At 40.6% G+C, this 24,109-nt stretch overlaps 1 protein-coding gene across 1 annotated transcript in view; it reads left to right on the top strand.

Annotated features, from left to right (window-relative positions):
* The window catches only part of LOC118425387 (peripheral-type benzodiazepine receptor-associated protein 1-like), a 52,020-nt gene that overhangs the window by 3,697 nt on the left and 24,214 nt on the right, over positions 1-24,109 (top strand). Inside the window, exons 3-15 of the mRNA XM_035834195.1 lie at positions 2,253-2,375; positions 3,013-3,132; positions 3,646-3,777; positions 4,367-4,528; positions 5,839-5,894; positions 6,061-6,112; positions 18,369-18,476; positions 19,501-19,584; positions 20,022-20,105; positions 20,738-20,827; positions 22,034-22,156; positions 22,753-22,872; positions 23,550-23,648. Of these exons, the coding sequence (XP_035690088.1) occupies positions 2,253-2,375; positions 3,013-3,132; positions 3,646-3,777; positions 4,367-4,528; positions 5,839-5,894; positions 6,061-6,112; positions 18,369-18,476; positions 19,501-19,584; positions 20,022-20,105; positions 20,738-20,827; positions 22,034-22,156; positions 22,753-22,872; positions 23,550-23,648 (1,353 nt within the window). The remainder of the gene's footprint in view (positions 1-2,252; positions 2,376-3,012; positions 3,133-3,645; positions 3,778-4,366; positions 4,529-5,838; positions 5,895-6,060; positions 6,113-18,368; positions 18,477-19,500; positions 19,585-20,021; positions 20,106-20,737; positions 20,828-22,033; positions 22,157-22,752; positions 22,873-23,549; positions 23,649-24,109) is intronic.

The raw sequence follows: 24,109 nt of genomic DNA, 5'->3' as shown, positions 1-24,109 counted from the left end.
GGGGTTCGTTTGTTTGTGATTGAAATACTGTAATCCTTGATTCGTTAACTTGATTTTAGTGACTCATGAAATTAGGACACTAATTATCTGCCAAAATTTCATACTAGAAAGACTAGCTAGAAAAATGTTCCCTCCACTAAAAATAAAGCCGTGAGCCGGTGAGGTTAAAATTGCTTGGTGGTATGACACACGAGTTCTGCATCTGTACCTGGAAGTTAGGTGAAGGTTCCAATTAGTTCTGTGAAGGTCCCAATTTGATAAGAACTGAATGCAGATGAGATTGGGCTGTTGCACACCTGATCTCATATACTGTTACTAGTATATATATATATAGTAGCAGGCCACCAGTTTATGGTTGTTGGATGTTTGCATCAGAAATTCAGTAGGTCAGATAAACACAGATGACTTGGGAGGACAATAAAGGCTTGAGTCTGGCTGTATTATTAAGTATATTCAGTTCACTCTCTGAAACTGTGTGTACCAACAGGGCTCGAATACTGGGTGCACCCAGGTGCACCCAAAATTGGAGCTGTGCACCCAGTTATTTTCAGTGGGTGCACCCAAATATTTTCTTAGCTTATGTATGTAAAGATATCAAGTATACAAGTATACGTCATATTCTTGACATTTAAGTGTTAGAAAGATGATAAAAATGTCTGTCATGGTACTTGTTTAAGAATTTGATAGCTTGTAACTGAGTTTTGTTATTAGGTTATTACTTAAATTTAAGTGGTGCACCCAAAACTTTTTTGGTGCACCCCGAATTCTTTAAGCTGGATGCACCAGTGCACCTAATCCCAAAAATGAATTTCGAGCCCTGACCAAGGTACAGAGTCAGACTTCCCCCTCACTCTCACATTCAGTTTTCATGCTGATTTTTCACTTCGGCAGTCCTGACTGTCTGGAAAATGCAAGAACCACCGAATTAAAATTTGACAGCCATATTGAGAATGGTAAATCCACCTAATCTCCAAGCAGATCCTACGGTGCCATAAGATAGTATCAAAGCTGGCCAGGGAGTATAGCCGGCTAAGGGAGTCAAATGGGAAGTTTGATACTATACATAACGCACCGTGGATCTGGTTGGAGATTAAAATCCACCCAGGATGTTCTGTTCTCACCAGGATTTGTTTGTTTGTTTTGTTTGTTTTGTTGACTCCCGAGCTCAGGTAAAATGTCAGGTGAGACATGATCTCATCTGTGGACAGATCCGTGAGGCCCGGAAAAAAATGTTGTGTTTCCTGTTTCAGTCCTGAAAAAAATTAGGGTTGGTAGGAAGGGCTTTTTTTTTTGTCTTGTAATTTTTTAAGGCTGGACAAAACTCTAGTGATACATATTACAGTACAGATGAATGAAGTAAACTAAAATGCAAGAGGACACTTGTCTTTCAATGTCAAACTTAAATTTTGTGCATAATAGATACATTTATTATTCATTAGATAAGACAAGCAGTGTTTTTACTTCAATAGGAAGCAAGCTGAATAAATATTCTAACTGGAACCTATGTGACTCCACTGCCCACCCTCAAAAAGTCTAGGGTCGGCAGGTTTTTCTAGGGTAGGTACTAGGTAGGGAAACAGGAAACACAACATTTTTTTCCCTAGGCCTTATGTTTGTTGTTTCAGACCTGATCCTTGTCCGCAGTTACATAAGACTTAGTCATGGTTTATACATGCTTGTTTGAGACGTACTAACTAGTACATGTTGTCTAGATCTGGAAGTGTGGTATGTGCTGCTTTCTACAATTCAGTCTGCACAAAGTAATTGCTGTAACTTATTGCATTAGGCAGGGTTGTTACGTGTGAAACACAATCTGGGAAAGCCTCAGTCTGTAACTGATGTGAACAGTTCTAATGATCCCTAACAGGTCAGCGTGTAATCCTAACAGCTATCTGAAGCAAAGTTGGACATTGTAAATTTCCAACACAATAATCCAACTCCAGTCTTTGGCAAGGAATGTCAGCAATCCACTACCTCTGTGACTCACGTTATGAATATGGAACATGTGACTTGGGCAGCAGCAGATCATAAGTTGTAGAAACTGTTGATTGCCTATTCTTTGAGAAAGGGATTGGAGTTAGATATAGGGTAACTATGTATTGTTTTGGAGTTCACCTTTGCTTCAGAACATAGATGAATTTTCAAGCTAATCTCATCTGCATTGGTTAAAATTACAGATTTTTGTCTAACACGGATTGAACAGTGTCCTCTGTTGTGACCTTTGAAGTTAATGATTTTGACCTTTGCCCCAGGGTGAGGAGTCACCTCGGCAGGTTGAAGGTCAGAGTTCGCCCATCAGGCAGTCCTTCACAGCCAAACATCAGGCGATGTCGGCAGGGTCCAGTCTGAACGGCAGTACTCAGGACCTGGACACGGTCAGTAATGGGTGTTTGTCTGTCTGTCTGTGTGTCTGTGTGTCTGTCTGTCTGTCTGTGTGTCTGTCTGTCTGTCTGTCTGTCTGTCTGTCTGTCTGTCTGTCTGTCTGTCTGTCTGTCTGTCTGTCTGTCTGTCTGTCTGTAAGTACTCAGGACCTGGACACGGTCAGTCATGGGTGTTTCTCTGTCTGTCTGTCTGTCTGTTTGTCTGTGTGTCTGTTTGTCTGTGTGTCTGTTTGTCTGTCTGTATCTCTGTGTATTCTAATTCCTAGTATGTATTATGTCTGTAGCATTCTGTATGGCTGGTATAAACGTCTTTCTTCATATCACACCAGCTTCTGTATCTATATTTCTATAGCCAGTATAACTGTCCTTCGGAATATCACACTGGTCAGCTTTGCATATAACAGCACTTTGGTGTAACATATACCAGCTTCTGTATCTCTTTAGCTGAAGCACTGTGTAACTTTAAAGTTTAATGTAAGGAGGATGTTCCTGCTGTATTGAGTTATAAAGAAAAAGATGAATTATGCAACATTTCCATATGACCTGTCTTTGGGAGTAGAGTAGCAGTTTGGGTAAGGGGGTGAAGTCTGCCACCTCTGATTGTGTTTGTCTTGTGTTTGTCTTGTCCCAGTTGGAGGATTCATCAGAAGGAAGGGAGAGACTTCTTGCCAAGAAGAACCGAGAACTGACCTGGACAATCCGCCAGCTGGAGAAGCGATGTTCCGCCCTCAAAACCGAAAATGTTACCTTAGTAAGTAGTACTACACAATGTCATACCATTGTAATAAAGTGTTGTTAAGTAGAGTGGGCTCATTCGTCAGCTAACCGACATCTTGCACACCACAGTCATCCCTCAGTGAGACATCCGAACGCACATAGCTCCCGTTTAAATACTTTTATTCAGCCTGTCACCCATAAAACTTTGATACACGTACATTGTACTATTAGCTAACCAACTGAGTGAGTATTGTTTATCATATGGATATTTCTGCACTGGTCAATGTATGCAGTCTACGGGTATGTGGATTGTTAAGACTTTAACAAAGAACTGAAATACTATGATCTACAGTTTCCACTTTGATCAATACTATATGTACTTGACATTTGTCTGGTGCAGCCAATTATACCTGTCCAGTGTTTGTATGCAGAAGCTAACTGAAGGGACTACCCTAAAGATTCATATCTGAATAGATACTACAGATAGGATAAAAAGATAGAGATATTTTAGTCGCTCCCTAATTCTGACTGATCCGTGGTTTTGCAGAAGCGCCAGAGAGAGGAGTTAGAATTGGCGGAAGACAAGATCAGCAAGCTTCAGCGCCGGAACACAGAACTAACGACACTCGCGCGTCGACTGGAGACCAAGGCCAAGACTCTGCAGCAGCACAGTACAGGGGTAGGGGGCACTTCTACTGTTTATTTTGCTGTACTGGTAGTAGGCCATATTTTATTTATTTATTGGTTTGGCTGCAACGAACACACAGCCAGGGCTGCCCAACTAGCCATGGCTATTACAAAGGGCTAGCCCTGCTGACAAACACATAAACAATACATATTAAAAAAGAACATTTATATGTACATGGTGTAGGACAACTTACATATGACTGGTGCAATGGCCAAGTGGGTAGAACTTGTAAACCCTGCATTCATTAGATGGGTTGTGAGTCATAACAAAAACTTTCAAACTTTCAAAGAGTTATGATAATCATTTTACATACTGCTGCCTCTGCTTAGCACTCAGCATTTGTGAGAGAGTATGGTAGTTCAACACCCCACCACTACCAATGGATTATTCCCCTGCTGTAGTGATTGCACAAATGCTGTGTGGCCCAAGGCTAGTGAAATGGATATTTTAATCATTGGTCATACTACATGTAGTTCATTTCTGTGTTTTTGGAACATTAGCAAACGGCTTGGAGGTACATGGGTGCTGTATCTAAAATCACAAAGTCAATGTTTAATTTCTGCATGTTTTGTGTCCCCAGAAATCCAGCCAGCCAACCGGAGAGAACCTGGAACATTACAAGCGAGTGTTCGCCCGCCAGCGCGCCAAGGACCTCGCCGATCACGCACAGGCCATCCTCGCTAAGGACAAGGAGATCGGACATCTACAGCAGGAGCTGGGCGTACTGCAGGGTCAGGAGAAGGTCAGTAAACAATAATAAACAAGTAAACAATGAATAATAACAAATAAACAAACATCTACAGCAGGAGCTGGGGGTACTGCTGGGGCAGGAGAAGGTAAACAATAAATAATGACAAACAAACAAACATCTACAGCAGGAGCTGGGGGTACTGCAAGGGCAGGAGAAGGTCAGTAAACAATAGTTAACAAGTAAACAATAAATAATAACAAACATCTTCAGCAGGAGCTGGGCGTACTGCAGGGGCAGGAGAAGGTCAGTAAACAATAATAAACAAGTAAACAATAAATAACAAACATCTTCAGCAGGAGCTGGGTGTACTGCAGGGGTAGGAGAAGGTCAGTAAACAATAATAAACAAGTAAACAATAAATAACAACAAACATCTACAGCAGGAGCTGGGGGTGCTGCAGGGGCAGAAGAAGGTAAACAATAAATAATAACAAACAAACATCTACAGCAGGAGCTGGGCGTACTGCAGGGGCAGGGGAAGGTCAGTAAACAATAATAAACAAGTAAACAATAAATAATAACAAACATCTACAGCAGGAGCTGGGCGTACTGCAGGGGCAGGAGAAGGTAAACAATAAATAATAACAAACAAACAAACATCTACAGCAGGAACTGGGGGTACTGCAGGGGCAGGAGAAGGTCAGTAAACAATTGTAAACAAGTAAACAATAAATAATAACAAACATCTTCAGCAGGGGCTGGGGGTACTGCAGGGGCAGGAGAAGGTCAGTAAACAATTGTAAACAAGTAAACAATAAATAATAACAAACATCTTCAGCAGGGGCTGGGGGTACTGCAGGGGCAGGAGAAGGTCAGTAAACAATTGTAAACAAGTAAACAATAAATAATAACAAACATCTTCAGCAGGGGCTGGGGGTACTGCAGGGGCAGGAGAAGGTCAGTAAACAATAAAAATCAAACAAACAATGCTAAACAACAAATATCTTCAGCAGGACCAGGGTCAGCTGTACATTCTAGATCATAATAAACAAACATAGAAGATAAACTACAAACATCTACTGTAACAGTGTTTGGGGGAAGAGAGTTAAACCCTGTCCAAATATGTGGAGTTGTTAGTCGGTGACAAGGGGCCTAACTAAGAGGAGTGCCGGTGTAATTTTTCCGACTACTACTATATCTACGCGACTCCACCTCTGCTTGGAGAGTAGCCTAACTAGTGTTATTTTCACAAAGTGCCTGAAGTGCGATGACCTGTCCATTGTTTGTTTGTTTGTCTGTTGTGTTTCCTTGTGTCTGTAGAACAGTGCCATGACCATTGTTGTTATTTTTCTGTGCCTGTAGAACGGAGACCTGTACAGTCATAAGGAGGAACTGCAGCACATCATCACTCAGGCAGCCAAGGAGAGACTACAGATGGAGAGGGTGGTCTGTAGCAAGCTTAACTTACAGGTGTGTGTAGGTTTGTGTGTGTGTGTGTGTGTGTACGCTTGTGTGTGCGTGTGTGTGTGTGTGTGTGTGTGTGTGTGTGTACGCTTGTGTGTGCGTGTGTGTGTGTGTGTGCATGAAGGAGAGACTACAGATGGAGAGGGTCGTCTGTAGCAGGCTCAACTTACAGGTGTGTGTAGGTTTGTGTGTGTGTGTGTGTGTGTGCTTGTGTGTGTCACTGTGCGTGTGTATGTGTGCCTGCATGTGTGTGTGTGTGTGTGTGTGTGTGTGTGCGTGCATATGTATGTGTGTGTGTGTGTGTGTGTGTGTGAAGGACTGAGACTGCGGAGGGCTGTCTGTAGCAGGCTCAACTCTCAGATGTGTGTATAAAACTATGTGACTGTGTATATCCATGTGAGTGTATGGTTGCAGTTTTCTATGCATGTGACCCTGTATGATTGTATGCTTGTCAGCATACATTAACATCCTGGACTTCTGTGAGGACTTCGTTAAATGCAGACTTTGACCTTTATTTCTTTCTATATGAAAACACTACACAGTCTGTAAGAGAAGCAGGATGTACAAACAAGTACTAGTATGTAGCAATACTGACTTATTCAGGATCTGTATTAATAGGTTAATGTATGCCTGTAAGAACATCAATGATTCAAGTTGTATGTGGTTAAGTTACTTCGGGTTATAGTTTTGTGCTGCAATGTTTCTCTATGTATCTATACAATATTAGCTATATAGCTAAACTTAGACCCTCCCATGCTTGGTTACACATTGTTCAGCAACCCTTCTTCATTCAGGGAGGTTTTGGGCAAGGGCTTCCTATGCTACATTTTCTACAGACCGTACTTTCAAATGTACTATATAAAGTCAAAGACTCCATAATCCATTGTTAAGTATTTTGTAACCTCAGTGAAAACAGAGATATCATTTTTGTATGTTTGTCAGACTGAGTGTGTAGTTCCATACATTTCCACATGCTAGGCAATGCAAGTCAGCACACTGACAGGAAGTTAGATCAAAGGTCCTAGAATATGTTGTCAGAGGTTATCTCATTTCCCAGTCCTCAATTCCCTGCTATATGCATGTATCTGTGGGAGCCAGGGGGGAAATACATAGAAATAGGCGGATGTGGAATGCTGAAGTTAATAAGATAATCTGACTTTATATACATTTGGAAGTACGGTCTGTAGACATGTAGCACAGGGCCCACGGCCTAAGAAATGTGAATTATAATTATACAGAGTCAGCAAGAATCGCTCAAGTTCCCAGTTTGGTTTATCATCAGCTGTTCCCAACCTTGCCAGGGTTGGACCTGCTTGCACATAGATGTCCTAGCTTGATGTCAAATCGTAGGTCTTGTCAAGAATCTCTAAAACTCCTGGATATCTGATCATGAAGTGTGTACACGTCAAGATTACTGAATCAGATGCTGCTTTGTTTAAGATCTCTAAGCTTTGAATTCGCAGCGTGAGTTCTTTAAATTTATTATGGAAGTTTACATCAGTGCATGCACTGAGTTGACTAAAAGGAGTACATAATTGTTATGTGGTAAGTTACAAAAATTATGTGTTTGAATGAATAAGTATGAGAATAGAGAAGTGTGTTGCAAGCTATTTTTTAGAATTTTGAAAACCAAATAAAAAGAAATTTTAACTTGATTTAATCACAGCAATTTATTTTCTTGGTCTGTCTAAGGTGAAATGTAGTAAAAAGGCAGGGAGGAAAAACTCGGTATGACTGACTGTATTCACTCCATAAAACTGAGTGCACCAATGCGTAAACCTGGTCCAAAGGCTTTGTTTTTGTTATGTTTTTCCAGCTAAACAAATTTTCCTTAATTTCTGAGAACCAACGAATCAATTTGGTCTGGCCTAAAACAACGTTTTCCTGCTGAAATATGCAAAGTGGCCGTTTTTAGACTCGCCCTGGAGCCACAGTAACATCTGCCGTGATGTACGATAATTGACGGCAGCCTCGGAGTTTCCTTTGTTACCGGTGGCCTTCGCCACAACCGCGTAAATTTTTGATGAGGTCATTATTCTATAACAGCCATCAAGTCACCACAGGTCTATTGTGAGTCACTGTTGTACTGTAGTGAAGTCTGGTGGTCATAGGTTCCATAGTAAGGGTTTGTGCTTCTATATTGAGGTTTATGGTGATTCTGTAGTGGGTATACCTTGTACAAGCCTTAGGTAACACACAACTAATATATAACATGTACTGGTATAGCTGACTTCTGTAGCCAGTCCTCAGCACAGCATGTTGCCTGTCAGGGGCTCAATAGCAGTTACAGATTCTGTTTGAACTGAATCAGATATTCTTGGTCTTTAAGCTACACTTTTCTCTGAAATTTCTGAGAAACAAAGAAATGACTTGCTGTAGCCATTGCTGCTCAACTCTGCATGTTCACTAAATATGTATGATGTTATGATAGTTCCTATGTAGTACATACAGTTCAGTCTTAACCAGTAGCAATGGTTCTACAATGGATATATTTGTCTGAACTACTGTCCGCTCTTGGTGTGTTGTTAGAAGCAGGGCTCGAAATTCATTTTTGGGATTAGGTGCACTGGTGCACCCAGCTTTAAAAAATTGTGTGCACAAAAATTTTTTGGGGTGCACCACTTAAATTTAAGTAATAACCTAATAATAAAACTTAGTTACAAGCTATCAAATTCTTAAACAAGTACCATGACATTTTTATTATCTTTCTAACACTTAGATGTCAAGAATACGATGGATGCTCGTATACATTATGTACTTTGATATCTTTACATACACAAACCTAAGAAAATATTTGGGTGCATCCTGTGCACCCACAGAAAATAATTGGGTGCACAGCTCCAATTTTGGGTGCACCTGGGTGCACATGCACCCAGTATTTCGAGCCCTGTAGAAGTATTTACTAATTTAGTCTGATATGTTCCAGAACCAAAGAAAATCTTTGCTGTGGCCATGATTTCTCTGCACAGGGCCTTAAACTTTACAGTTCCCTCTGCACCAGTGACTGTGGTTCTATTTGATCAGATTGCCCATTCTTGAATTTGATCTCTTCCTGAATATCTGAGAAACAAAGAATTAACTTGCTGTAGCCATAATTCCCCTGGGACTGCTCTAATAATAAATAATCCCTCTGCATCAGTCTATCTGTCTGAACCAATACTAGTGGTGTATTTACCAAAATTTTTATTCATTTTTATTAATTTCTTGGTTTGGCTGTTCAGCACACACAGTCAGGGCTACCCAACTAGCCTGTGGCTATTACAAAGAGCTAGCCTTGCTGACAATATAATGAAAAATTTTAAAGTTTTACTTTAGTTTGAAATGGTCAAGAAACAAAGAAATGACTTGCTGTAGCCATGAATCCTGCTCTGCCTGTTTCCTCTGTTATTGCCCAAATTACATGTGAAATACAAGTTCAGTTACTCTTGATAAATATAATTGTATACTGAGTCTCTTATTTCCGAGAACCAAAGAAATTACTTGCTGTAGCCATGGTTCTTAAATTGCATATTACTTACTTCTGTACCAGCAGTCAGTTGTTCTATCTCTCAGTGAACTGATATAGCCCATTCCGTTTTATCTTTATGCTCAATTTTACCCTGAATCATCTGAGAAACAAAGAACTAACTTGCTGTAGCTATAATTCCTCAGTATGATATACTGGACGATATTGCCCATTCCCCATGCAGCAGTAGCAGTAGCGGTTCTATCTGTCTGAACTGACTGCCCATTCTTGATCGCTTGCTAAGATTTTACTCTAAAACAAACGAGAAACAAAGAACTGACTTGCTGCAGCCGTGCTTCCCCAGTACTAGATGATATTGCCCATTCCCCATGCAGCAGTAGCAGAAGTGGTTGAATCTGTCTGAACTGCTAGCTTGTTCTTGTTCTAATATTTTACTCTGAAAAATGTGAGAAACAGAAAACTGACTTGCTGCAGCCATGATTCCCTGATACTGTATGATATAGCCCATTCCCCATGCAGCAGTAGCAGTAGTGGTTGAATCTGTCTGTACTGATAGCTCGTTTTTATGCATTTAACTCTGAAATAAACGAGAAACAAAGAACTGACTTGCTGTAGCCATGATCCCCCCAGTACTGGATATGATAATTGCCCATTCCCCATGCAGCAGTAGCAGTAGTGGTTGAATCTGTCTGAAATGATAGCTAAAATTTTACCCTAAAACATCTGAGAAACAAAGAACTGACTTGCTGCAGCCATAATTCCCCAGTACTAGATGATATTGCCCATTCCCCATGCAGCAGTAGCAGTAGTGGTTGAATCTGTCTGTACTGATAGCTAAAATTTTACCCTAAAACATCTGAGAAACAAAGAACTGACTTGCTGTAGCCATGATCCCCCCAGTACTGGATATGATATAGCCCATTCCCCATATAGCAGTAGCAGTAGCGGTTGAATCTGTCTGTACTGATAGCCCATTTTTTATGTATTTCACTCTGAAATAAACGAGAAACAAAGAACTGACTTGCTGCAGCCGTGATCCCCCCAGTACTGGATGATATTTCCCATTCCCTGCACACCAGTAGCAGTAGTGGTTGAATCTGTCTGTACTGATAGCCCGACTGGGCCCCAGGTGATTCTGATGCAGAGCAGGAGCCCTCTCCGCAACTCCCGGTTTCCCCGGTGATCTAAATTGCATCGCCATTTACTGATTAGCCGGTGTGGTTTGGCGCAGGATTGATGGCTATCAGGGCGGGAGTGATGGCTATTGGCTGGGGGAGCCGGGGTGCCCTGGCATAAATTATCACACAGTAGAGAAGGGAGCAGTTTCAGGTAGCTGGTCCCCCCGTCTCCCACCCCCGGCCCTCGGCTCCACCGTTTCTGCTGTCTCAGTGGTTCGGACTAAGGTGTGGTTCGAGTGTAGCATTTGCCTGTAGCTTAAGTGTGCTGTACGTAGGGAGGCATGATGGCAGGGCCGCGGGTTGGCGTGGGGAAATTTCGGCCCGGGCTGTTGTGATTGTTTGACGGCGCAAATCTGACAAACAGGTAGGTGGTAATTTGTGCCTACTGGGAACAATGCGTGCGTTTTGAAGTGGGACGGGTTGAATCGCTGATTGTATATGCGTCTGTGTGCTCATTCTGTACAGATATGTCACGGGTATTCAGCGGTCCCCTCCCTCTACTATTGTGTAATTAACGTGTGACATATGCTCTCTGTTTGGAGCCACTAAATGCATTATGCATCTAAGTTATTACACGTATCATGTTTTTGTTTTTGCTCTGTATGCAGTCAGCTTACCGTATGCACAGGCACGTTGTTCATTTCTCCCCTAATTAACCATTCCATTAACGAGTAAGAAGAAATTACACGTAGGCTGGCCTACCTAATACTAATAGATTTTACCCACAGTAATCATGGTGTTTCATTGGTAGCGCTGTGACGGACGCGCGTTTGTAAATATCGGCACGATTTATCTCTATTCCTGCTGCAAGATTGATTTTGTTTTTGACGTGACGTTTATCTCCTGGTGGAGATTTTTCGTGTCCAGATATTAAAGGCGCACCCCTAAGCTTGTAGCAGCAGAAGCATGTTTAACTTAATATATTGTACTGTGGTGTGAGGTAGGCTAACGTTAGGCCGCACCAATTTAATGTGTTGTTTTCGGATTTAAGAAAAAATGCTTAACTGGAAAAACATAATGAAGCCCAATTAAGGACCAGGTTTATGCCTTGGTTCACTCAGTTTGTGTAGTGAATATGGTCATGTTCAATTTTCCCCCTTGACCATTGCTTTTACGATATCCGGTTGCTGAATTTTCACTTTAAACAATATGGAAACCAACCAAAGGGGACCCATTGTTCAAACAGAAGCAATTTATTATAATAATACAGCTAGCTACATTTATACAATTACCAAGAAGCGAGAGGAAGTCGAATGTCCTAGAACAGATTAGACGCACATCTGCATAAAATTATATAGATGTGTATGATTGTTTCCATTGTTACATACATGTATATGTGATTCTTACCATGTGACCTGTACTTAGCCCAGTGGGGCAAAAATGTGCAATAAAGGTCTTCATTCATTCATTCAATAATATATTGTAACTGTGGTGTCAGGTAGGCTAACATTAGCTCCAGGAATGTAGTGAGGGTGTGTGTGACAGTGTACATGTACAGGACAGGCAGGCAGGGATTTCAGGGGTTTGATGCAGGAATGATTACACAGATATGAAGGTATACCCATTGTTCTAGCAGAAGTATGTATATTGTAACTGTGGTGTGAGGTAGGCTAACATTAGCTCCAGATTGTGGAGTGAGGTGTGGGTGACAGTGTGCATGTGCAGGACAGGACAGGCAGAGGGATTTCAGCAGTGTAGTGTGATGCAGGAATGATTAGACAGATATGAAGGCATACCCATTGTTCTAACAGAAGTATGTATATTACTGTGGTGTGAGGTTAGGGTAACGTCAGCTCCAGGAATGTAGTGAGGGTGTGGGTGACAGTGTACATGTACTGGACATTCCTTTATTAAGATACCCTTTAGCCCGTAGGGCTAGTCTTCCAGGGTTCGAACAGATACACCACAAACATACATGTATATATATACAGAACAGATAAAAGCATTCACAATCATAAAAAAAAACCTATCAACTTGAGAATACATGATGGTAGATTGCCGTTTTAAATCGTGACATGTTGGGCAGCCAGGGATTTGATGTGTGGTGGTAGGACATTCCATAGACTGATGGCACGGTAGAGAAAAGTTTGGACAGGCAGGCAGGGATTTCAGGGGTTTGATGCAGGAATGATTAGACAGATTGGGCGCGGGGCCAGCGCGCTGAGCGGAATCGTGCCAGCTGTGTCGCTCCGCAGATAGCTGCGGTAATGACTCTGAACGGGCATGTAAACAACGACCCCTTCGTTCTAATTGAAAAAGAAATTGTTCTCACTCGATCCCTCGAAACGTCCAGTTATTTTCAGATTTTGATTCTGAATCAGTAGATAATATTGATTCCTTTGAATATTGTTTACCTGGATTTTAAACTTCATAAACGTCTAACTCTGATATTATCACCACTGGCCTGATCATGACCCTATTAATCTAACCTGTAAAAGAATGTTTGAACATAAAACTTCACTGTCTTTTGTTTTTTAGATGTTAGATCATGAGGAAAAACACTTCTAGTAAATGATGTCTGTTAATTCATTTCTTGAATCCAACTTGAACATTGTGAGAAAAATAATAAAAGATAAAGCTTATTTCTGATATCATCACTTGTATGACAATGAACCTAAATATATGTGGAAATATTTGAACATGAAAGCAACAATCATTCACATTCCCTTGAGACTTTAAAAAAAAACACTATGATCTTATGAATTTCTACTTTTGAAAAACATGTGACTTACTGTATTCTGAAAACCTTGAAGTAAATATACAAATTCTCCCAGCCTGGCATAATCTTGACCCAGACCTGTGTGTATTATTCATACAGCCATGCTGTTGTTCTAGTTTTATGGGCCTCTGGGTACAAAAACACTCACTAGCTCTACTTTCATTTGGAAAACACTTTCAGAAAGGTTACAGTCATCTTTCCTGTGATATTCTAAACATATACGTCATTTGTACGTTACCAGAAAAACAAAGATTTAGGATATGCGATACATGCATGATTGTTTGATATTACCACTAGCATGACCTACTTGGCAATGTATATGCTGTATGGTGGCTGGTGAATACATTAGGCCATGGTTATATAAACACTGCTCTGCCCTGTATGTCTAATCGAGAACTAGAAAGATTAGAAATCATGTTTAGTATGAAAAATGCAATGGTCCCAACAATGAAAAATTCTCTGCAAGTGCCAAAAATGGTCAATAATCATCTTGCATGCGTGCAGCTGTTTCTGACGTGAGTATGCAGTATGCAGCCAGAAGAAAATCAAAATTCAATATCAGGGTATAGCTGAAATCTGGAAAATGGTTTTCCAACCTTAGACTGTGTTTCGAATAACATTTTGGGACAGAGATTTTACTTAATTGCAAAAAAACCTGTTTTGATGAATGCTAAACGTTATCTAATAGGATCTCCAGTTTATTAAATGCTGACCTACATGCACAGGCAGCTCCAGTATTTCAGCAGGCCTGAATCTAAATGAGCTGATTAGTCCAGAATAACGAGTGTCGTTAATCTCCAGGCAGACAGAGTGGTGGGTACTCATGAGGGTATAGAAATTCAGGTCCAGGTACGGTCCAGGTACGGTCCAGGTACGGTCCAGGTACGGTCCAGGTACGGTCCAGGTACGGTCCAGGTCCAGAGTATCAGGTCCAACCATGGACCTAACTATCTGTGAAAACTTGTTAGGCAATACTCGAAACAATATTTCATTTCGCTATAGAGGACTCTGTCTGTTGATAAACAACACTAACTGCCTCTGTAAATGTATACCAGGTTTCACTGTAGAAACTCTCCTCTTCTTCGCTCTAAATGTACCTGTGAAGTGGTAAGCCCCAGAATGCGTGACTGCCTGCCGTATAATCTGTTCATTTTCTAATCGGTCCAAAATCTGGTCCACCAATTTTTTTCAGGTCCAACAGGAAAAAATGGTTTTGTACCTGGTGAGCACACCATATCGGTACCACCCTAGATCCTTCTCATTCTCACTGTGTTTTACACCTGAGTCCTGTTTTGCAACATTTCTTACAGTAGCTATTTTTGTATCATTCAATGTCTCAACTCCTAAAAAAAAATGACGAAAAGGAGTGCTACAAAAGCTCCTTGATAATCTGTATATGTTGCAAAATCAGGCTCAAAACACAGAGAACAAAGCCCAATCCTCACATCTGCTTGGAGCACTTTTTGGTAAATAATGCAGAGAAGACATAATTATTTACTTCCCAAAGACTCGTCCATTCATTCATTAATTAATGTCATCTAATGAGGGACAAGACTTCAACATGTTTTGGTTGATTACATGTCTTAAATTAGGTCAATTGACATGATGGATCTTGAATATTTTATTATTATTTCTTTATTTCAGGCACTCACTGGCCCATATGAAACAAAGACAAACGTAAAAAAACATAGAATATGTACAAGACAGCATTTTAAACAAGAGTTCGTAGACCTCAGGCCTGCATGAAATGTATTGGGTTTCTGTAGACCTATTGTGTATTTTTGCCTTTTTGTCTGTGGTACGTGGTTGGAAAAATGAGCTTTTTACTGTGTTGGTTGTGCACCATGCAAAAGTCTGACTCTGAAATTCCATTTTCTGAATTTGTAAGTTTGGACAGGGATGAACATTACTTATTTTGGATTTCTTAAGTATGTAACCAACCACAGTACTTTGAAGTTGTTGAGACGCTACCTTTTTTTGTCTCAGATGGCCCATGCACATGTAGTTACTCTGTCACATGATATACTAATATCTTCCTATTTCAATGTACTGACCTAATGCAGCTGCTAAGTCTCCTTGGTTTGTGTTCTTCCAATGATATTCATTAAAGATTTATTTCTGGGGTGTTATTCACTTGACATCGGAATGTTACTCGCATAATTTGACCAATGATACTTTTATCTGTAGTTCCATAGACATTAGACAACATGAATAGTGGTAGCCCCCATGCAGCAGCAACAGTTAGTCCCCAGGGTGGTATGATATTTTCATTCAATCCATCCAACCCAAACCTAAATCTCCTGTAGTATCTAAGCCAAATTTAACAGCATAATTTACTATGAAAAATGTCCTTGTCAATCCCATTTATAGATGGCAAGCTGCTGGCAATGGAAGCTTTGAAAAGTTCAGAAGCTGTTGTAGTCAAAGCAAACACCCAGCAAACATCCCCACAAACCAATGAGCAGTTGCTTAGAAGGGGAATTTCATCATATATTTGCCGCGACAAAATGCAACAAACGATACTGAATTTAAAACAGAACAAAGCTAAGCCTCCACCACTTAACCCTGCCTGTACCATAGATTAAGCAGGCCCAAAAACCAAGCGAATATGACTAGCCCAAAACAACAAATTACCTGTATACAGTATGGAAATGGCATTACCAAAGAAACAAAAAGAAACACAGGACAAATCATACACATACCTTTCTCTTATGCCCACACTCTATACAGTTCTCCTCCACATTAGAAAATTGCATCTTCTTCTGTTTAAGTTCAAGTTCAACCATGATTGCCAACAGGGTAAAGGAACTTGTACCGGAACTTAAAACTCAGTACTATACAGCTCTAGAAACACCACAAAGAGTAATAAGCAAACTCCAATTATACCTGACCAACAGATATATAATCTGGCACACTCCCGTCATCTGGCAAACTGTCAGTGCCACTAAGTAACCTGATACATTGAAGGTGGCCCAGGCCAGATGATGGTTCTACACCCAACCATAATCTGTTTTTAAAACCAAGCAGATATTGGGAGGATGCCCCAACCACACTAAAACAGGGTCAACCTATACAGTATCAAGTTCAAGCACTAGGAGGCCCAAAATCAAACCTGACCACCAGGACACCACAAACAACTCACGTACCAAATGGCAACACAATGGCACCTTGCGTTCCGGAGATACAGCGCACGCCCCGTGCCCGCACAAAAGGTAACCTAAAATGTCAAGTTCAAGCACCAAGGGCGCCAAAATCAAAATTGAGCATTATTCAGCCACCGCCGACACATGTGCCAAATATCATCGCGCCAGCACCAGCCGTTCAGAAGATATAACTCCGGAAACACCCCTCCCGGACACAAAATTCGACCTGCCGGGTCAAGTTCAAACGCGACAAGGCCCAAAGTCAATCCTAGGCAACAGGCAACAACCCCCCACCCATGCACCAAAAATCGTCGCAATCGCGCGTATCGTTCCGGACACACAGCGCCAAAAGTGCCCCCAAAACACCAAAAATGCCACCTTCAATGTCAAGGTCAAGTGCCAGGAGGCCCAAAATCACACCTGAGTGTCAGGCTACCACCCCCAACCCACGTACCAAAAATCGTCGTGCTCGCACCATCCCTTCACGAGATACAGCGCCCTACATCCCCGGCTACCGAAAAGTTTCCACCAGCATCAAAACCATACCTGCATACATGCAGGTAAAAATCCTAGAAATATTATAGCAGAGATGCCAGCAGACATTGCTGAAGAATGAATTGCGGTAGAATGAGTCAGACCTAAGCACAGACTGTACAATCATGGTAAATTTGGATGAATGATTACTTACGCTTGTATACTGGAAAATCTTTGTACAGCGTGGATGAAGTCAGATTCAGGATTTCCTCCTAGCCGTAAATTTTAATTTGCCATAATGTCAGAGAAGTATTAACTAAGAAGAAGAAGAATGCGTATTGATTATAGAGACCCTATGCACAATTAGTCGTGACAGCGTACGCGTAAAATAAAGTCATTGCGGCACAGGTTTCTATAGTAACTGTTACAGTTACTGTTACAGTATTAGTCCTTTGTTACAGTTGTTTATGGCCCTCTCTATATACAATGTAGTAGACCATAGATTATTGCCACAAGCGTACTAACTGGACTGAGATATATTTCTTAATACTTCTCGTAGACTTGGTTTTTGAGAGTTGAATCACATCCAGCCTGAATCGTACGCCTTCAGTTGTCTGAAATCTGAAGTAATCAGGTTCTATATATTATATTTACTACATGTAGCTGTGAGTTTGTTTTATGCATACACAATTGTGCTACATATGGGTATACGTACACGGTACTTGTAATTGTGCAAAGATAAAACAATACCAATAGAAAAAGATGAAAAACTATGTCCGGCATTGAATACAGCACCATCTTTAATTTGAGATTCTGTACATAGGGTCTGTCCTCTGCATAAGAAACCTAAACTCTAAGAAAATATGTATTCTGTTAAGTGTTTATTGATTTTTCTCTAGATCATTGAAGACCACAGGTTAATTTGTAACAGTCAAATGGCTTAGGTACAGGTACCTTAACCTCAGAGTCTGTACTTGTACTTACACACAGTATTAAATGATGTGATGTTTTATAGTAAATAACTAAACTTTCTTCCAACACAAAGGTATACACAAATCAAATTTTCACAACCACTGTGACAGTCGCCTTATTTCAGAATCAACACTGGTTACCAATCACTTCAGAATGTGAACTCGTGAGAGTTACGGACACGTGATCTTCCAGATACGTGTTTATAGCATGTGTCAGGAAGTTTATAACGCCCACCGTCTCTGTTCAGTGATGGCTGGAGTACCCTGATGTAAAAGGCCTCCTTTATACCTCTTACAGAGTAGTCCTGTTCAGTGTCCAGTATTCTGTCTTAATGAAGATTTTATGAAACGTATTTTGTATCATCCACCAATTCAGCCTTGTATGGCTGCAATGATATGTACATGTATATTTGCACTTGTTTTGGTGCTAGTAAACCATTCATTCATTCTGACTTTGTTCTGTTGGTTGTTGTACAGAATGGAGAGTTGGAGACTGACAGGTTTGATGGTGACAATGAGAGAGTTCAGAATCTGCAGCTACAAGTAGAGACACTAACACAGGCTGCCAGCAGGGTACCGGAGTTGGTACGTACATTTGAACTATTGCCATATATATACATGTGTATCTGTATACATGAATACATGACTTTCAATGTCCCAGTTGGGCTTGCGTTCTTGCAGAATAGATACTTGTACATGTGAAAATCCCAATACGAGCAATTGCAATCATATGACGGTGATGCACTGGCAAGTAGAATATAGAAGATTAATTTACATCATATTAGATTTGTAATTTGATCCGCTAAATTCAATTTTAACTAGTAATCTAATCTACTGACATCCGAGTAAGCCAGAGTCTTAGAACAACCTGTCGTAAACAAAAACAGACATCGCTCGTATGGAGTCTCTGTGTCAACACAGATCTTGATCAAAATGCCATGAATGTGTTGGGGGGGGGGGGGGGCTACCATTGTTAAATCCTGATTTTCAAGTCGATCCATTGATCTAATGACATGTAAGTGATGTGGTACATGTACATGTGACAGCATGGGATAATGGGAATCACCAACCTGCCATTTGAAATCTTATTATGATGGGGAAACATTTACAATTTGCAGAGTGACTCATTTTAAAGATGGCCTCATCTGAGATGAAATGAAAGAAGGCATATTGGACAATCTCAAATTTGTCTTCACCTCCTTTGCATTGTTGATTCATACATACAGTATACATACTAGTGTATAAACATGCTCTTCAACAGATCTTCTCAGTGTCACTGACGAAAGGTATTGGATGCTACAGATACTGAAACGTGTGACCATTTCCGAAATCATATCCAGTTGATTGACCAAGTGCTATTTGCCAGATCTTATTAATCTCCAAGCAGATCCTACAGTAGCATTAGATAGTATCAAAAGCCGGCAGAGGAGTGAAGCTGGCTTAGGAGTGTGTTTAGCTACCTCTTGGCTGACTACACTCCTTGGCCAGTTTGGTACTATCTTATGCCATTGTAGGATCTGCTTGGAGATTAAGATCTTATTACCTGGATGTTGAAACCTTATTGAAGAAAGAAAACACACTTTCCCATGTCTGTATCTTCTCCATGTAGGAAAGCAGTTTACAGAAAGAAAAGAATTCTCAACAGGCCCTTAAGGAGGAACTGAGACAGACGAACAGGAGACTCTCAGCGTTGGTGGGTCTTCTTCACTTTCACTTTACCTTTTACCTTTTACAAGCAGGTTCTTGCTTTTCTTATCACCTTGTCTGTAGTTTGGACCATACAGAATAGAAGACCAACAAATTTAAAAGAAAAAGCATCTGTTTTGACAACTTATCTTACTTGGATACCTGTAACACTTTTGGAGTCTAGGGTATAGGAGAATTCTTTTACACAACCAATTTGTACTCACTTTGCTTAAGTTTTGATGTCTCTCAGACACCTTCCTCAGAGCTTCTGGCTGGAGTTCTGCTGAAATTATTTTTCGAAACTTGCAGTGGTCTGTTTTAGACTGAACTGTGTACAATTTTCAATGCAGCACTGAATTTGAAACAAAGTCAGCTATTTTTCAAGTATCATGTTTTCATTTTGTTGTACATGTTATGAAATCAGTCTCTCTGTTCTCCTTACAGGAAGTAGAATTGTCAGAACAGAAAGTCTCCAGAGCACAACTTGAGGAGCAGCTCAGCAACAGCAACCAGAGATGTACATACTTGGTAGGTCGGGATTTTCATTCTCAAACTTTTAACTTCTCAGGAGGGAAGAATCATTTTTTGTGTTAGGTTCTGGTGAGCTAGGTCCTGGACACAGGCATCCTTTAGGGATGTCCCTGTGGCTTGACTGGTAGCAGCCTCACAGTTCAGCTCCTGGTTCAAATTGAATTATAACTGGGGGACCCCAGTTCAAATCCTGGGAAGGCATCTTGGTAGGGACTGCACCCATCTTCCAGAAGGGACATAAAGTGGGGGTCCTTTGGTTGAGGACATGAGAGTGAAAGCAACCCATTCATGAAAATATACCCTGCTACAGAAACAGCAAGAGAAGTTGCTGACCTATGTGCCACTTAAGGCAAGGTGGGCAACAACATTCATTGTACGATAGTCAAACCGGCACTCTTAGGTGTGTCGAACAAAATTTAGCTGTCCCGGAAAATTCTGCCTTGTTGGCGTTTTTTTCTGTCACAGTCCGCTTTAAAATATTATGACTTCAAAATTGTCTGGCAACCTCCAACAACTGTAACTGCACCGTCAAGTAAGATAGCTTCCATCTTTGGTTGCTTTGTCTTTCTAAATTTTAGGTTTGTGGTGGAGAGCAAAACAAATATAAGACATCTGTTTTTGCCCTGTAGGAATCTGAACTTGAGAGCCAGGTTGTCGACAATACCGACCTGACCAAGAGAACATCAGAGCTACAACGGCAGGTCTCACAACTGGAACAGGTTTGTGTTTTTTGCAATTTTACTTCACCCAAAGATACATTATAAAAGTATAAGAAATAGTTTTTAGTCTGTCTGTCTGTTTGTCTTTGTGTGTGTTTGTGTCTCATGCCCTACATACAATGACAATGACAATGACAATGAAGTTTATTGCATATTCATGCCCCATTGGGGCTAAATGCTGTCAGTTTGGTACAAAAGGTAGTAAACGCAAAGTTATACATATACTATAGTTTACATGCATCTTCTCTCTTCCTAAAACATTTGTAGATGAACTTACAGAGATTTTCCAGTATATCATGGTCAGATGATGACATGAGATATTTGAACATATCTTCCTTCGTTATTCCTACAAAAAGCAACATTGCCATATATCCCCAGTGTTTTTGTCTGTGGAACTGTTGTTTTATTTTACCTTAAGGGCATTAAGTATTTGTTTTGTATTCTGGATACTAACTATTATCACTAACCTATTTGTGTGGGACTCACACCACACCTATCCCTTGACCTGTGTGTGGGTCGTTGGGGCACCATGACTCCATCCACTATACTTCTCCTCCACCTGTCTCTGTCCTATGCCGCTCTCATGGCTTCGACTAAGCTCAACCCGGTCCATTCTTTGATGTTGAATCTGTGGGACTGGAAACTTTAAGGGCAGGGCTCGAAATACTGGGTGCATGTGCACCCAGGTGTACCCAAAATTGGAACTGTGCACCCAACATTTTTCAGTGGGTGCACAGGGTGCACCCAAATATTTTCTTGGGTTTATGTACATAAAGATATCAAAGTATACTTGTATACATCATATTCTTGACATCTAAGTTAGAAAGATAATAAGAATGTCTGTCATGGTACTTGTTTAAGAATTTGATAGTATGTAACTAAGTTTTGATATTAGGTTTTTCTGACATTCTACTTAAATGTAAGTGGTGCACCCAAAAGTTTTTTGGTACCCAATTTTTTAAGCTGGGTGCACCAGTGCACCTAATCCCCAAAACGAATTTCGAGCCCTGAAGGGGTAAAAACTTTTGGGTACAAGGTGAAGTCTGCTTGCTCACAATCACTCACCTCCCCGTTTATCGTCTGTTGTTCCCCGTTTTGTGAGAGTTAGATGTGCATGCACATTGATGTGGTAGCTTAACGGCAGATTGCCAGCTGCCTATGTCCTGTGGATGAACTGTCTTTGTTTTTTGTTGTATTTCTGCCCAGACCCAGTTTGAGTCTCAGGGCGTTCAGGACCAGCTGACCCAGCTGCTGATTCAGAACGAGGAACTTCAGACGGAGAAACGGGCTCAGGAAAACAAAGTCCAGCACCTTCAGGCTGTTATTCAGGTAAACAAACAAACAAACAAACAAACAATATAAAACACCTGCTTCAGACGGAGAAACGGGCTCAGGAAAACAAAGTCCAGCATCTGCAGGCTGTCATACAGGTAAACTTAGACACTACAAGCAAGTAAACAAACAATGTACAAAGGCCAGCACCTGCAGGCTGTTATACAGGTAAACAAACAAACAAACAAACAAACAAACAATGCACAAAGTACAGCATCTGCAGGCTGTTATACAGGTAAACAAACAAACAAACAAACAAACAATATAAAACACCTGCTTCAGACGGAGAAACGAGCTCAGGAAAACAAAGTCCAGCACCTGCAGGCTGTCATTCAGGTAAACAAACAAATAAACAAACAAACAATATAAAACACCTGCTTCAGATGGAGAAACGAGCTCAGGAAAACAAAGTACAACATCTGCAGGCTGTTATTCAGGTAAACAAACAAACAAACAAACAATGTACAACACCTGCTTCAGACGGAGAAACGAGCTCAGGAAAACAAAGTCCAGCACCTGCAGGCTGTTATACAGGTAAACAAGCAAACAAACAAACAATGCACAAAGTACAACATCTGCAGGCTGTTATTCAGGTAAACACAGAACCTACAAGCAAAGAAACAAACAAACAAACAAACAATATAAAACACCTGCTTCAGATGGAGAAACGAGCTCAGGAAAACAAAGTACAACATCTGCAGGCTGTTATACAGGTAAACCCAGAAACTACAAACAAACAAAGTCCAACACCTGCTGGTTGTCATACAGGTAAACACAGAACTCATAAACAAACAAACAAACAAACAATCAAGCAATGTACAAAGTACAGGGCTTGCAGGCTATTATACAGGTAAATACAGAACCTACAAACAAACAAACAATATACAAAGTACAACATCTGCAGGCTGTCATTCAGGTAAAAACAGAAGCAGAACCTACAAGAAAACAAACAAAGTACAGCACCTGCAACCACCATGCCTGTCCTTGGTGCTGAATTGTTGTTCCCCTAACCCAGAAACAACACAGTAGTACATTGGGGTGGCCTGCCAGTCTTGGTGATGCACATCCAACTTCTTAAAATGTCATCATCATTATGTTTGTTGGATAGTGGCCTATAAATTAACTGTAAATAGTAAAACTTTGGCAGTGGTTTTATGTTTGCAGTGACACCACTGTGAATTTACAACACCACAATTTTTTGCTTTCATGACGACTGTACTATACATGTGTAGAATTATTTATCACAAGTCTAAAACACTGAAAACCTCCTGGAATGCACAAATTTTCTGGGAAAACTTTTATGTTTTAATCTGGAGACAACTTAATTGCACAACATGTTTGATAAACTTAACTTTTGTGCTAACAACTTTCATGATGAATCCTTCTCCAGGACTTGGAAGAAGAGCTGCGACAGAACCCTTCTGAGGACCTCGCAGCGACCAAACATCTCCTAGAGGAGAGGGAGAGAACTGTGCAGGAGCTCCTGCAGGTCAGAAACAGAACTTTGTAAACAACAGAACTTTGTTAATGCTAATATGTTTCCAACGGTTTCTGTGCTGTTTTTAGATTATTGCTACACGCACCTGTCACTGGTTTTATAAATGTCAAAGATTTAAGCGTTATTGCGATATTTTAAATTGACTATACGATAATGAATTGACTATACGATAATGATTCTAAAACTAATTCGATCTTGACAAGGATTATTGCCAAAAGGCTGCAAGGGATTTTTAACCTAATAAACCTTTCATGATCATCATCAACAGTCTAACTTACCAATAGGATTAATGACCCGCCCCAAGGTGTTTGTTGTGTCATATCGCCTGGTCATTTATTATGTAACCTGACCAAATAGAATTACCGAGGGAGCAGAGCATTGTGGTGAATGTTTGGGTCTGAACTCAGCCTGGAATCTGATTCACCACTTGAGATTTATTTTTAATCACTTGA

This window comes from Branchiostoma floridae, chromosome 11 (assembly GCF_000003815.2).
Source record: "Branchiostoma floridae strain S238N-H82 chromosome 11, Bfl_VNyyK, whole genome shotgun sequence".
Classification (NCBI taxonomy): Eukaryota; Metazoa; Chordata; class Leptocardii; order Amphioxiformes; family Branchiostomatidae; genus Branchiostoma; species Branchiostoma floridae.
This window is presented reverse-complemented; position numbering and strand designations above follow the sequence as displayed.